Source organism: Nyctibius grandis, chromosome 11 (assembly GCF_013368605.1).
Source record: "Nyctibius grandis isolate bNycGra1 chromosome 11, bNycGra1.pri, whole genome shotgun sequence".
In the NCBI taxonomy this organism is placed as follows: domain Eukaryota; kingdom Metazoa; phylum Chordata; class Aves; order Nyctibiiformes; family Nyctibiidae; genus Nyctibius; species Nyctibius grandis.
The window spans coordinates 20,040,129-20,054,880 of NC_090668.1; the positions used below are offsets into that span (position 1 = coordinate 20,040,129).

Here is a 14,752-nt window from a genome sequence, read left to right on the forward strand (position 1 = left end):
TGCACTTGAAAACATCAACTACTGCAAACTGCAGCTGTCCTATCGCAGAGGCCAAGTTACTCACACGGTGCGTACTACCCCGTTTCATACATTGTGCCAGCCCTCTCTGCAGCCCAGCTCTGCCAACGCCCTGCAGCCAGCGTTGCCCAATTTACACACAGGGAAGTAACAGGCTTCAACGAAGGACCCTTCGCTTTGCAATTCGCCCCCACCAGACTCAGAAATTGTTGAAACTCAGAAGAGGGCTATGCAACCTGACTAGTTTCCAAAGCTTTTTCATGCAAGTAAAGATAATTTATTTAAAATGTATTTTAAAAAAACCCCAAACTATTAACCAAGCTGCTAGCAAGCAAATAACGTTCCTAGAGAAAATCCTTACATATTTTTTTTTCCTAAAAAACTTCTACCCTTATGTAGTGTCCTATTAATTTGCACCGCAGGACGATGTTTACTGTGCAGTTTTAATCTTGAAGATAAAACAAGCACCCTTAGGAACGATACACAACAGATGAATAAACACTGCTATCGGCGTCCTGCTCTCCATCTTCACCAACCTACGTGCACTCTCTCGCAGCTCCTCAGTTTGGTCTCCAAAGCAGCAGCATGTGCACCTTTCCTGCCAGAGGATCCAAGAGCCAGTGTGCAAGCTCGAGGCTACAGAAAGGAAGACTTCAAGAGTTGCAAAATTTAAATTGGAAGCGTTTTCCATTTTTTTACATGAAGAACTGCAACAGCTGAAAAGGGAAAGCTCATCTGATAAACAGAAATTCAAAATGTCACCAGTGTAACTAGTTTTTGAGAAAAATATTTACACTGCAGCTGAATCAAGCTGCTTTGCAGCCGAACCCCAGCAAAACTGCAACAACGGAGAAGGTTTTGTGTCTGCTTTGTAATGACTGTATCCTAATTACAGCAAAATTTCAACCCTTCCCAATGCTGGCTGGGAGAATCATTGTAAAATGCAGGGTCCCGCAAATTAGCAAGCAAGTGAACAATAAAATCCCCCCAAGGATAATGCATCACTAAACACACTGCATTCATTTATTTGGCGAAGTGCAGTTTAATTACTTGTAAAAATAATGACTCCTTTGTATGGGCTCTCGCTAACATGCGTTGCTGCTCTGTATTTTGCTGAGTGGTGCGAGCTGCATGCCAAATTTGTGTGCATGGATTATACAGCGTGCGCACAAGCAGAGTGCGGAAAAGAGGTTGTACGGTATCCATTGTGTTTTGACAGCACAGAAATGATATACGTTCTCTTCATGGAATTTGGCTGCTTTTCTATATTTTGAAACTCAATATTTCTCCTCTCAATAGGGATTTTCAAGCCTTGATCCCATCCCGTTGCAGAAGGTGCTAAGCACAACAAAAATCTCTGCTGGGAAATCTCTGTCCATTTCGCAGCTACCACCCCTCCCGTGGGGAAGGCTGTGACGGTCCCCATGTCACACGGTGCTCCCACCGCTCTGGCCAGCCCCAAGCTCATAGCACAGTGCTTCACCACCATCCCACACATCAAAAAAGGGGTCCACAACTTCCAGAGATTTCTGTTTGCAGGGCTTCATGGAGATAGCAAGGTTCTCAGAGTCACAGGACATGGGGCATAGCTGTCAGATGTTCATACATTATGTTTCCACCCAGCAGTCCAGAAGGAAAAATAACCATAATGAACAGTTTAAGGATATACTAAGGAGAGCAGGATCTGGGATCTTGATGGTAACGTTACTGAAGTTTCTAGTGTCTTATTTTCAAAGATGAACTGTAAAGGTCACCAGAGAAATCCCTTGGATTACACCAGCAGCATCCGTTAAAGTGAATGGCAGAGGGCAATGCCATGTAATCCACGTACTCTTCTTTTTTCTTTCCACTGAGCAAGAACTGCCATTCCAGTATTGGAACCAGTTGTGAAATACTCCATCAAATACATGAATAGCTGTTGTAATAGGTTTGTTTACTTCCCATTTCTTTTTAAATTAGCAGCTCTACTCATGCATGTTCAGATTCCAGGATTTGCTGTTAGCTCTATAGTCAAGTTTTGGCCAACTTAAGCTTTCTATCATAAAGTTTTGGCCAACTTAAGCTTCTTGACAGTATGTAAGTCTGTTAACATGGTTAGTCTCACCTTGGAGAACTTCACTGCAGTTATAGGGTGAATTTGCACATTCCAATATTACAGAATAGTCTGTAAGAGAGTTATGTGTTTTCACAGTACGACTGTTGAACTTGATGGAGAAAAACGTAACACTGTCATCTTCTCTGTATTCATCCCAGCCAATGGTGGCAGAAGGAAAGGTTCGAGTACTATAGCTCCTGTCCCACCCTGCACCTTCTGCTTCACCCTCACTTTGCACGGGGTTGGCAGAATTGTTAAAGATGAGACTTAAATGCAATCACCCCAGCAGCACAGATTATATTTTTTGCCCTCTAACACCCCACTCAACAACTATAGAAAGCAGAATAATTTACAATTCGTAACAGAGAAGTGTTGCGTGATAATGTGGGTGATACAGCAGACTCCTAAACATGACATTGGATCACTCAACATAAACCCCAACTTTCTGAAAATTCAATTCAAAAAACCAAAGTTAATAAAAAGCTTAAGAGAACCAGGCATCAGAATAACACACATGCAGACCAAATCTTTTCTCCTTTACAAACAGCCCCCTCGGGACTTATTTAAGCTCCTTGTCTTTATTAGCCTCAGCTTTTAAAGCTAGATCTCCAAACATTTGCTATTCAAAAATAACTTGTCATCTTCTGAAGGATTCCTCATAAAACACTGCAGCAAATGCTCATGCCACTAGTTACGTGCTATGAGTTTGTAAGATCTGGCTGATTCTCATGACCACTCAAAAGAGAACAGTTTCTGTTGTTAAATACTTGCATTAATTCTTACCTAAATTTTTACCTATACCAGTAAGACACCTATTCTCTACAAGATGCTGCCTTATTTCAATACAATTATCATTATTTCGTTTAACCAAAAAACTCCAAATCTCTGAAGAATGAACACAACAGCCAACCACCACCATGAAGCCTGCTAGCTCCCCTCTTTTGGGTAGCTGTACTTGTTCGAAGAAAAGCTTTTTCACTTGTGTTTGTGTAAGGTTTGTCTTAATTAGTCGATATTACAGTGACTCATTTTGGGCTTTAGGGGACAGCTCGAAACAGAACACTGTGCAACAGACAAGGGGAACACAACAATAGTATTGCATTTCCCCTAAACCCCGAGGACCTGCCCCCATTGTTGCTAGCAAGAGAGGTAAAAGCGAAATTATACAAAAACTGCCTTTAGGGGCAGAGTACAGCTCTCAGACACTATTCAGTGATAATGTTCAGCAAAGGCAAGCATGACAAAGAATGGAAAACTAGCCGAGGAACCGTCAAATCATCCTTACTCTGTCAAAAGTTGGTGCAGCTTCTGGTAGCCCCTCTCCAAGGCCAAGCTCACGGGCGTTGCCCCTTCGTTGTTGTGGATGCTGAGAGCTCCTCTTCCACCTGGCTGCTGAAGCAGGAACCATGTCAGCCGCAGCAGACCCAGTCTCACTGCAAAATGCATCAGTGTCTCCCGAGGGATGTTCTCTGGGAAGAAAGAAGAGGAAAAAAAAATAGAAATGGGAATTTGTATGCTGTGGTTGGGTGAATGCCGTATCCTCACCTCCCAGCCACACCACACACAACGGCTGGCATGGAGCTGACAGCCTGAAAGCTGAGGAACCTGCAGCACCTGGAAAAACACGCTGGCTGCCAGTATCCAAGAGAGACCAGTACTTTAAAGTGAAGGACATGCTATGGTGGGACTGGAAGTGCTCAGGACTTCTCCAGGTGAGACTGACCACAGAAGCAAATAGGAAAAAAACACCGTTTCATAAACAGACACTGCAACCACCAAGCTGCATCGCTTCCAAACAGAACCTGGCATGGTTAGGTGGGTTTTTCTAGATGTCCAAGCCCTCTCCTCACACACCCAGGATCAGGTTTTAGGAATGGACAAGTTTTGTTATTTAACAGGATGCTGATTTGTCCCAAGGCGTGAAAAAATTCAATTCCATTTGAAGCACAAATCTAAAGTAGTTATAAAAGTGAACAGTTTAATCTACACAAGAGGTTAAAAAAAAGAGTGAGGATTTTGCTTTCCTGGTTTGATTATGCCTCAGACCAGCTTTTCTCAGCTTTACACAGTAGCTCTGTCATTCTGAGTAGCAGCATTAATAACCTAGCAATCTCCGCTGCTGCTTTTTATGTTTAATAACCGTGACCTCCTAATTTGGTAAAAGTCACTCTTGAGCCTAAGCTTTCATCTCAGAAAAATATCTCCCTACTCTAAAAGCTGCAGCCCTAGAATGATGCTCTGAAAAGCTCCAACCAGAAATGAGCTCCAGATGCACTGCTGAAATACAGTCTTTGCAAATCAAAGCCTGTTACTTCTGTATGAAGGGCAAAAGCATTTGGGTTAAAAAAAACTGTAAGAAATAAAAATTTGTTCTTTTAATTAACAAAGCATTTCAGTATTGACGAGCAGCAATAATAACAACAAAAAAGTACCAACTGGGTCTCAGTGAACCATGCGAAGGAGCACACTTAATACTTTTAGTATCATAGCAATGATTTATTGGGTTATTAATTTGGTTGCCAGCCAAACCTATACAGCAGGTTTAAAAATGCAAGCGCATAATAGCTTTAGGATTTAATTAAGTGTTTTTTTCCTCAAGAAGCATGTCCCAAGAGAAGTTACTTCTTCAATGTGCTGTTGTTTTTCTTGCTTACTTGCTTTCATAAGGGACATCATTAAGACCTTCAGTGAAAAACAAAGAAAAACTGGGGAGTTCTCCCCTGCCTGACACACAGCTTCTCCCAACTGTTTGGATCAATTCCTGAAGAACTAATCTGTATTCAAGAACCAACAGCTTTCTGGCACCACCTCTCTTCCAAATGACTCCAAATTAGGTCTCTGGGCTACAAACCAATCCTTCCCCCCTTAACCTCCTCTTGATTACCGTAAAGCAAAACCATGCGGTCCTGAATACACGAGCATGTCTGAATGGAGGTTCCAGCTGACCAGAGAAAAAGGGAATAGCTGAGCTCACTCAGAGATAAATTCTTAGCCTGTGGGAGAGTAATGACAAGGATTTTGGTATTAAGTGCTCTGGAGTGTAACACTTTAGAAATAAACAACGCAACAAGGTAGTTACTCCATGGTTGTCACCATGTGGGACTTACCCAGAGTGAAAGCAGATGCCCAAGGTTTCACTCAATGAACTTGCACTTGCACAATACTCCTACATTACCTGTACTAACACACTGGTGGAGTCAGCTAGCATGACTAAAGTGGTACGACTGTTCCTACTGAGATGTAGGAAGCACAAAAGCACTTCTGTTAGAGCAAAAGACTGCTGTCCGAAAACAGCATGTATTGCACTGGTCTGACCACATCTGTTCTAGCACAGGATCTCCTGTTCTAGCTGCTTTGTTGAGAGGAAAAACCATCTTTGTAACTAAACAGACAGCCTTGCACCAAAACTGAGCAGCATAGACCTGCAAAGCATAATAAGCACAGGTCCTTGGCCCACAATGCTTCCTCCTCCTTCAGCTGAGAGCCTTACAGTTAGGTAGAAGCATCATCTTCTCACCAACTCATGGTTTACCAATAAACACACATACCAATGGCAAGTTTTGCAAGCTGCAGGCAAATACTCATCCTGCCCCTGATCCAACTGGGTGCCCCTCTCTATCTCATCTTTCCATAGATGAAATGCCCCCTCCCCATATGCCCATCTGATGTAATTTACTCATACAACTGCAACTTCTGAAAATCCCACCTTTTCCCCATTCTTTTAAAACAATCTTCTTTATCATCAAATTAGTGGACACAGTGGTCCCAGTGTTTGGATGGAGGTATCTACAATTAAACTGAATGTGGCCCTGCCCCAATGCCTCTGAGCAACAACGACGTGCACAGAAGATGTGTACAAGAAGACATGGCAGGTTGCCATCTGGAGCATATTAAACATACAAACTCACTATCCAGGCCTATTTGGAAAGATCTGCCTAAAATATAAACTGGCATGAGGCCACCCTAACAGATGGGCACAGATGATGGCAGCAAAGAGACAAAGTACTGTACATAAAACAACTGCAGGGGCCCCAGGCAATGGCTGTAGAAGGTTTTGGGGTGTGCAAAATGCTCAGAATGAGAGTTGGGCTGCATCAAGTATGGGAGTGTTGCTGGATAGAGAGGAGGAAGACGGACAGATCCCTCCAGCCTTCCGACCTTTGAACGGATGAAGCTTGTAGCACAAAATGCTGGAAATTCAGTCAGTGATTTTGAGGTCTTGTCATGGTGCAAAATGCACGTCCCAGGCATGGAAGAATAACAAAAGCTTTAACATGCAATAGCCAGAGCTCCTTCTCCTACCACATATCAAGCACGAGCTCCTCATATTAAAATGGCTGTCCTTTTGAGTGTCAACAAAGAGTTTCTTGTAATTAGGAAATTGTGGAAACACAAGACACTCGATACTGGAAAGGCCAAAGTTGTTTTGTTCCTCTCCTGTTTCCTAGTAATAGGCAAGAGCTGAAACATATGATTATTGTCCCATAATGGCAGGGCACTCTAATCCAGCTGGCAAAACCTAAGACTTCAGATATATTATTTTTATGTATTTTTTTTTCAGTTGTGACACACAAACAGACAGTTTATCTGGGTAACTAAGGACAAAATTTCCATAGAAGACTCTCAAATGTACTTTGCTAATGGTAAAGGATTAAGGTTTAAGGTGCTATTAGCACAAAACAAATAAGCATTGAAGAAAAAAAAAGTTTGGGTATGACACATCCAAGAGCACACAAACTGTTCTCTAAGTAAAAACTTTCATTTTAATCCTGATTAAATAACTGAAAAAAATACTGTTCCTTTTTAAAAATCACTCTTTATACAAAGTAACCCACACCTAACTGCTCAGTTTATCCTCTGTGCCCTGAGACATCTCATCAAGGAACAGAGAGCCATGGACCGCCTTGCATCTCTTGCTAGCCTTCCTGTGATGGTGACCTTCACTTGGTTCTCACCCAAAATCACATATACTCGGCAATTTTGAAATGTACCATCAAATCTGGCCTCAAAATCTTGTTTTCTGCTGGAAAAGTTCTCACTGCTCAGATCAATCCTCGAGAAACTCGGTGAGCAAAAACCAGCAACAAGCTATCACTTGACGCTAAGGTCCTAGATGAAGGCTTCAGCAGACAACAGTACTGAAGAAAGGTCAAGGCAAAGACGCTGTGTTTGGAGTTATGAGTTCAGTTAATAAAAAGATGTGTGGGTAACTTTTTTTTAATCTTATAAACAAGAAATTTTTCAAAGCACAGCAAAAGATCTTCATGTCCCCATTCCCATTAATATCAAAGGGAACAGAAACTTTCTCATGCCAATGATTTCTCAGCCACAGACTGAGCGGTACATCTGAGTACTGAGCAGCACATTTCAGACGCTGCCTGAACAAGAATTATCTTCTGCTTCCCATTTTCCACTGCAGAGGACATTAAATTTAGGTATGGAAAAGATTTTTTACATCTTATCAAGGACTATAGCTGAACAGACCACTTTCCGCTGTTGGCACAGAAAAGATCATGTTGATTTATACCATATAGTCCTTTATCAGAGGGCAGAGAAGGTGAGCAGCAGATTGGAAAGGATATGAAACCCAACAAAAAGAATACCTGCAACTATTACACTGAAAGGGTTCAATGAGAAACTACAAAAAGAATGCAGCTGATGAACAGATTAAAGCTTTATGTCTGAAAATCATAATCAACTGCTTATCTTTAACATCCTCCCATGGAAAAAAAATGTTAGTTCCTAATAATCAAATCTCCTTGTAACTATTTCTGAAAGCTTTTAACAGGTTTTTTAGGCTTTCTGCTTTTTTTCTTTAAAATAAGTGGTGTTTAAAGGCGTCTGTTTAAATGGAATAGATTTTGTGCTTTTTTGATAACTTTCTCTCTTCATCCATTCTCCCTTTCTGTAAAAAAACACATTAATGATCTCTAATCACGGTGACTCTCATGTCGCGCTGTACACTGCAATCCTACTGGCTTTGTACGCAAAGTCATTAAACTCGTAACCCAAATGCTTTCAGACTAGTTCAAACCAGGGAGCATTTCCCTCCCTACCCACCTCCTACCTGACAAGCTCACAGGGTGTCATTTCTCAAGCAGTACTTACTGCACGTGGATGTTTATTCCGCAGCATTTCTGGGAAGCTCTACATATTCAAGAGGTCAGTAATTGTGTTCCTAAAGTTAAGGAGCTGTTAAGTGTTTTATCTAATGAGATGGTCTCCTGGTTATGTGCCCCTAATCGTGGCTGACTATCTCGCAGCTCAAAGTGATGGCTTCTCCTTATGCTCCCAGGGGAATGTCTCCATACCATGGTTGATCACCACAACCCTCTGCTAATGTTAACCACCTCCTGAAAGCACCATCTCGGAAAGCTCACTCCACTGAAATTGTAACCACAGGTCTGGGTTTCATCGCTTACTTTTAATGAGCAAAAAGAGAAGACTGTTTCCTCAAAGGTTTTGTCAGAATATTATTTAAAAGAGATTTTCAAAGTGATCTGTTTTCTACTGATAGTTAACTCAAGGATTAAGCTCTCTAAGCTTTTCATACCTGAGCCCTGGATCCTCCCTAATTTTTTTTTCTGCTTTTTTGCTGCAACACAAACAAGCCACAACCATTACTCATACCTCCAAACATTCTGTTCTGGTTTTCTAGTTAGCTTACTTTCTCGTCAGTCATTTAAAATAGAAAATCACAGTCCTGTATTTACATTGCATGCGTCCTCAGAATACATATTAAATTTTGATTTCTAGATATAAAGTGTAACAATCTCTTCCATTTAAACAGACGCCTTTAAACACCACTGAGAACAGCAAATAACTCTACTTTTGACAGCAGTAACAACTATGTTCTTTAGAAAGTTACAGTGTACTTGTAATAATTAAGATGGACGTGATTATATGGCACCTGAAAGTAATGCTTTGTTCGAATACCATAGTAACAAGAGTAATCCTTAATTATGGATATTCAGAAATTGTGGGTGCCATTTAAAGTTCATACAGATAGGACAGATAATTAAGAGCAAGGCCCAGGAATTCCTTACCGCAGAGGGACAGGGAGAAGAGCACAGTCCTCAGGGGACAACTGCCCTAGAACAGAAGCGATGAGGACCGCAGTCGACCAGGGAGGAGGTCAGGACACACTTGCCCAAGGGAGTTCAGATACACTCTTTACTTGCAATGCAAATCCTTTCCCTATACACACGTGCCCTGCCCTGTCCCTGCAACGCAAGGACATGCTGGTGCACCAGCTGAGCAGGACCACAGCACCATGCATGGCACTGCTGCCTCCATCTCCTTCAGCCTCGGCACGTGCTGGGCTTTCTTTTGCTATCCAGTTCATCACCAAATGGCTGAGTATCTTCTGTCTGCCTCAGCAAGAGAGGATGGAGCCCAAGGACCTCCGAAGTCAGGAAACTTAGGTGCTCTCATCCCCAGTTCTGCTAGCATGGTACCAAGTGGGATCTGGAAGATATTTTACTCTCCCAAAGTCCCATTATCTAGGACCCCTGTAAAATATTTTGTATTTCTGGGTAAATAGATACTTAATGTAAGTCTTTCTGGGGTCCTTTTCTCTAAGTTAAGGATTAAAAGCTAAGACTTGTTCTCTGAGATCTTCTACAAATAGCAAGTAGGAGGCTGCATTTCAAGTGTCCTACACAGCAGGTGGGTTCAGGGAGAATGAGAAAAATAAGAGATGGAGCACTGGAAGGCAACTTGGAAGTCAGATGCACAACATCCTAAGAACAAACCACGCAGCAAAAACATAGCCACTGTTACTGGAAAAAGGACCAAAACTCTCCAGGTCCCTTCTCTGCTTTCCAGTCAGCTCCACAGGTGTTGATCGACTGTGCTACTGCTCCACGGGAGTATAGTGTTGATCAAAATACCCTGAAACTTAAGTATACCTTTTGAGAGTAGCTGTCAGGAGGAAAAGCTTGAGAGAATAGCTTTAATATATATATATATTAAGAGGGAAAAATATTCCACAAAGAAATGTTCCCAGATACCTTATTAAAGTCAAATTGGGATCAAATCAGAAGGGCAAAGAATTAGAAATAAGAAATTTGGGCAAGAGTTTCACCTTTCCACAGCAAAGCAAGCAAGAAAAGCTGAAAGACGACACCACTAATAAATGGTTTAAGAGAGAGGATTCTGTTTTCTGAACTCGCATTTCCCATCAAGGATTCATGATGTCCAGCTCTCCATCATCTGAGCATTATTGTCAGTGGTAAGACCAGGCTGGGTACCATGCTCCTCACTGCTGGCTGCTGAATAAAAAGCTCACCATCAAAACCCCGATCCTACAAAAACATAGTCTGGTGTTAAATTTGGCACAAAGGGTTCATTCAAAGCTTGCTGACGTCCAAATGAATCCACTTTTTTTCAGTGGATTTTGGGTGAAGAGCTAAGAACTTGTGATCACAAACAACTTTAGTCTTTCACATTGTACCAGAGTAATATAAATTAACAAAAATTTGGTTTTGAGCAAGTGAACCAAATCCTTAAAATAATATTACTGTGGGAATTAGATTAACCAGTGCTGCTCAATGCATTTAATCTTTGGACAGTTTCTTTTTAAGCAATAAAACATTTTGCTGTTCCAGACCAATGGAAAAAAAAGTGAATGAGAATACTGCAAATTAACATAGCAGGGTTTTGAAAATGCACTGATGACAATACAGGAAGAAATGTTCATTTTATTTCCAATTTATTTTAATGAAAATGGTGTCTGAAGAGGTAATGAAGGAATAAATGTAAAGACTACCTACTGTGAAAGAGATTACCAGGATTACTGAAGCTGAATAAACTTCTATGTTGAATGGTAACAGCTAACTCAAGCAGGTTACATACAAATAAATGAAAAAAAAGAGCACTGGAATGTTTGCAGATGTCCTCCAGCAGTTTTAAATAATCTTGGAGATATTTCTAACCCGCAGCTGAAAGGACATGCTCTTAACAATTTGGCTATATGACCGTACCATACCTTTAATCTCGAGCAATGGCAAACTCTTGAAGAATGAAGACCTTGGTTTGGTAACTAAAACATAAGTAAGTAGATGATTCTCACATTGCTTTGTCCACAGTAATCCTGCACTTCTCCATACTAAAAAGTCAAACCTACTAATGTGTTAGAAAAGAGCGGGGAGATGCTGCGATAACATAAGGAGTAATAACGGATGAATGCAAACCACTGAAGGTTATTTTAATGATAAAACCACCCAGGCTGTTGGTACCCAGGAGCACACAGGGTGGTATGGGCCTCCTCCTCCTTGGTGCGTGGACCTTAACCACGCACTTTGCACTGCACAAACCTGCTGACACAGAAGATTAAACAGCCTCAGCAGACGGAGCTGGTGTTACTTTTAGCAGTTTCTCTGCCCTCTGGGGTGTGCGATGGCAATGAACTCCCTGCTCTCTGCTCAAAGACTGCTCAGGGTTGGATGCAGGCAAAAGCAAGGAGAAGCCTCCACACAGAGCCATCCCCTTCCTCAAAAATCAGCAGAGAGTTGTGCTTGATGGCGGGTCTTCTACCCAGCTTCTGCCTGCAGAAAGGCCATTACTTACTAACCGGTTTTGTAAAAGCTAGACTCCTACTTCAGTCCTTAGAAAAAATCAACTTTTAAACGTGCTTGACAGCAACAGCCATCTCTAAACAGCAGCTCCCCATCAAGCTGCAGCACTCGGGGAGCTGGCTGAGGCTCCCAGCTCACTCCTGCGTTCAGAGGTTTTGCTGAACAGCAGCGTTTTGTTTCCAACCCACAAGAGCCCATAGAGACATGCCAGCTTAGAGGCAGCGCTAAAAAATCTTTCAAGAAGGGATCTGACATTTTCTTTTGTTCTCATTTCTATAGCATTTTCTCCTTCGAGAAGGTTATTTGAAGTATCTGGTGCTGACATTTAGCAAAATGTGAAATATGAGTTGGAATAGCTGTTCATAGGTAGTGACGCAGCGCAGGACAGGGTGTCCCACTGGAGGGGCACTGGCGAGAACACACGTAATTGTTCAAATGCTCCCACAGTTTCAATCTTTGCTGTGCTTTTTTCTCTCCCCCACACAAATTAACCCACAAGCACGAGTAGAGGGGTGCTATGTTTTACCACAGAGGTTTTTCTCACCTAGTGCTCCATCATAAATCAGGGACATCTCTTCCATCTTGCTCTAGCAAAACAGAGTTTTGTGACCAAAAGGATGCTTACGCATGCAAATCTTTCCTGGCACAATCACAAAAATTCCCCCAAATTCCCTATGTATAATTATCTCACTGCAAAAAATTACCAGATAAATCTGCCTTTAGCAAAAAAGCTGATCAGAAGATGAAAGACAGACCAAGACATCAATAAACTGCCCTTTTTCAGTTATTTATGCAAAGACTCACTGCAAGGGAACATATTTTATAGCACCAATACTCTTGGATGAAAGTTGCATTTAGTGCCATATTTCTTCACTTACACTTTTGTCTACAAAAACCTCACCACAAGATGCCCAAACGCTCAGCATTACAGAGCTCAGCACCTCAGAGCTCCCCCTTCTCACTGTAGACGCAACGGATGCTGTACAGGACCATTAGCATTCAGAGCCCCACATGATCACAACTTCAAGCACGCAAGCGCATGCTGAGCAAATCAATGTAAATCTTATGGCCTGATATCCCTAAGTGCTGATTTTCCAAAGAATCATCAAAGTCAAAAAAAGAAAACGGATCTCAGCCTTCCTGCAAAGTCAGCAACAATTCAGAGGTTCAGTCAAAGTTTTCCTTAAGTTAAGATCACTTTGACTATATTTTTATCACTTAAACCAGAAATGTCTGCGTTATCACAACTTTTTTAAATGCAGAAAGAAACATCAGTGTCTTCCACACAGGAAAAAAATACCAAGTGTTTATCTCCTTGTAAACATATGACAGCATCTGAGTTTCTATCCAGAAACCATTAAATATGATCAAATCTTTTAATGTCTGCTAACACTGCTTCAATTGTATTCATGTTTACAAAAGCAGTCAGCAAGTCAGGGGAAAATAAAGCAAGAAAAACTCCTGCAGAAAACCCTGTCGTGGTGAACAGAACAGAGCCTGCTGCGCCGAGCAAGCCACGTCCCCTTCCTCTGCTCAAGAGTTTACACCATTGCATGAAATAAAAGATAACGGATGCCTCACAGCCACGTTCCTTACATGAAACTATGCGCCAAAATACCCTGAAAATTTACAGTAAGAATTTGTACACACTGGAACTATCCCCCCAGTCCCTCAACACACTTCCTTAAGCTACTCTGTGACAAAAAAAAAGCAGAACTCCAAGGACACGGACATGCCACAGCATCCCAAACACCTCAGTACTTCTGCTTCAGCAGTCACCAGAGACTTTGGGCCAGCCTTAGGGATTTATAAGCTCCCAGCAGCCCTCACTGCTGTGGTTAAGGGTCAGGCTTTCCCACCTTTACCCTCTTTTATTTGCAAAATTGTCCAGGCTTATTTTGGGGAACTCCTGTGTTTGCCCAGCCGGTGTAAAACCAGGAACGTGATACGAATCCTCAGGTGCAGAGCCCCAGCTTCTCCAAGAAAAATAGGGTGTATTTTACATATTACAGTCACTTTGCACATATGCTGTAAAACCAACATTTAGCAAAAGTGCCAATTTCGTGGCACAAGGATAATATTCCCAAGAGCATCAGACTTTCTACACAGAGGCAGGTTTCTTTCAGGAAATCTCAGAAGTGTGATGCTGATACGCGTACCACTGCATACACACAAGAAAAATAACCCTTCTGGGTGTGTTTTACAACACTGACCATTTACAACAGCTTATGCTATTTCATAAGAGCAGACACAGAGAAAACATCAGTGCCCTATACATTTTAAGGTGGCTGAAGTGCAAAGTGTAGGATGAAGATGTAGTAGGGACACGTTGGTGCACATCACGTCCCGTCTCTACACAGGGGCCAACATAAGTTTTGAAAGACCTGTTAAGGATTCCCAAAGCAGGGAACCCCTTCTCCCAGGCTTTTTACCTCTCTCCCAACCCATGCATCTCACGTGTGCCCCAGAGCTCCTCACCGGTCAGGGACTGGTCCGCTCCCAGCACGTTCCATTCTGCCGGCAGTTTCAGGTGTCGAAATGCCAAAGCCACTTTCTCATCCAAAAAGTCCACGTCAGCAGCAGGTGGTCTCGACCGGTCCAAGAATCGGGTGAAATTTAGTGCCTGCTGGTTGCCAGCACAGGTGGCCAGAAACTGGGCAGCGTCGTAGGCTTCATCCTGGACAAACTGGAAACTCTCTTCTGCCACAACCAGAACAGGATGACCTTCTCTGGAGGCACAAAGTGCCACCTTCACTGTCTCACAGCAGTCATGGCCTGCAAAATAAAACCAAGGGAAATAGTAAAAAAGAACAACTGCATGCGCTGAAGAAACACAACTGAGCAATTCCTTTGACACACGTAGTCTTTACATTAAATCACATAAGAACAAGTTATTGAGGATCACAACTCTAAATTAAACGCTGTCTTGGGAATTCATAGGTACCAGAGATAAGTGTTTCTTATAGACTTTAAAAGGAAAAGATGTGTAACTCTTCTCTGTTTGGCACGATATAAACCAAGAAATATAAGCCACTCTTATCTGACCAGACTATTGTTGATC

At 42.0% G+C, this 14,752-nt stretch overlaps 1 protein-coding gene across 5 annotated transcripts in view; it reads right to left on the bottom strand.

Annotated features, from left to right (window-relative positions):
• AKAP13 (A-kinase anchoring protein 13) overlaps positions 1–14,752 on the bottom strand; it is a 219,313-nt gene that overhangs the window by 114,579 nt on the left and 89,982 nt on the right. For all 5 annotated transcript variants that reach the window (XM_068410072.1, XM_068410076.1, XM_068410075.1 and 2 more), the window contains 2 exons: positions 14,170–14,466; positions 3,399–3,582 (listed from right to left, as the gene is read on the bottom strand). In XM_068410072.1, the coding sequence (XP_068266173.1) occupies positions 3,399–3,582; positions 14,170–14,466 (481 nt within the window). The remainder of the gene's footprint in view (positions 1–3,398; positions 3,583–14,169; positions 14,467–14,752) is intronic.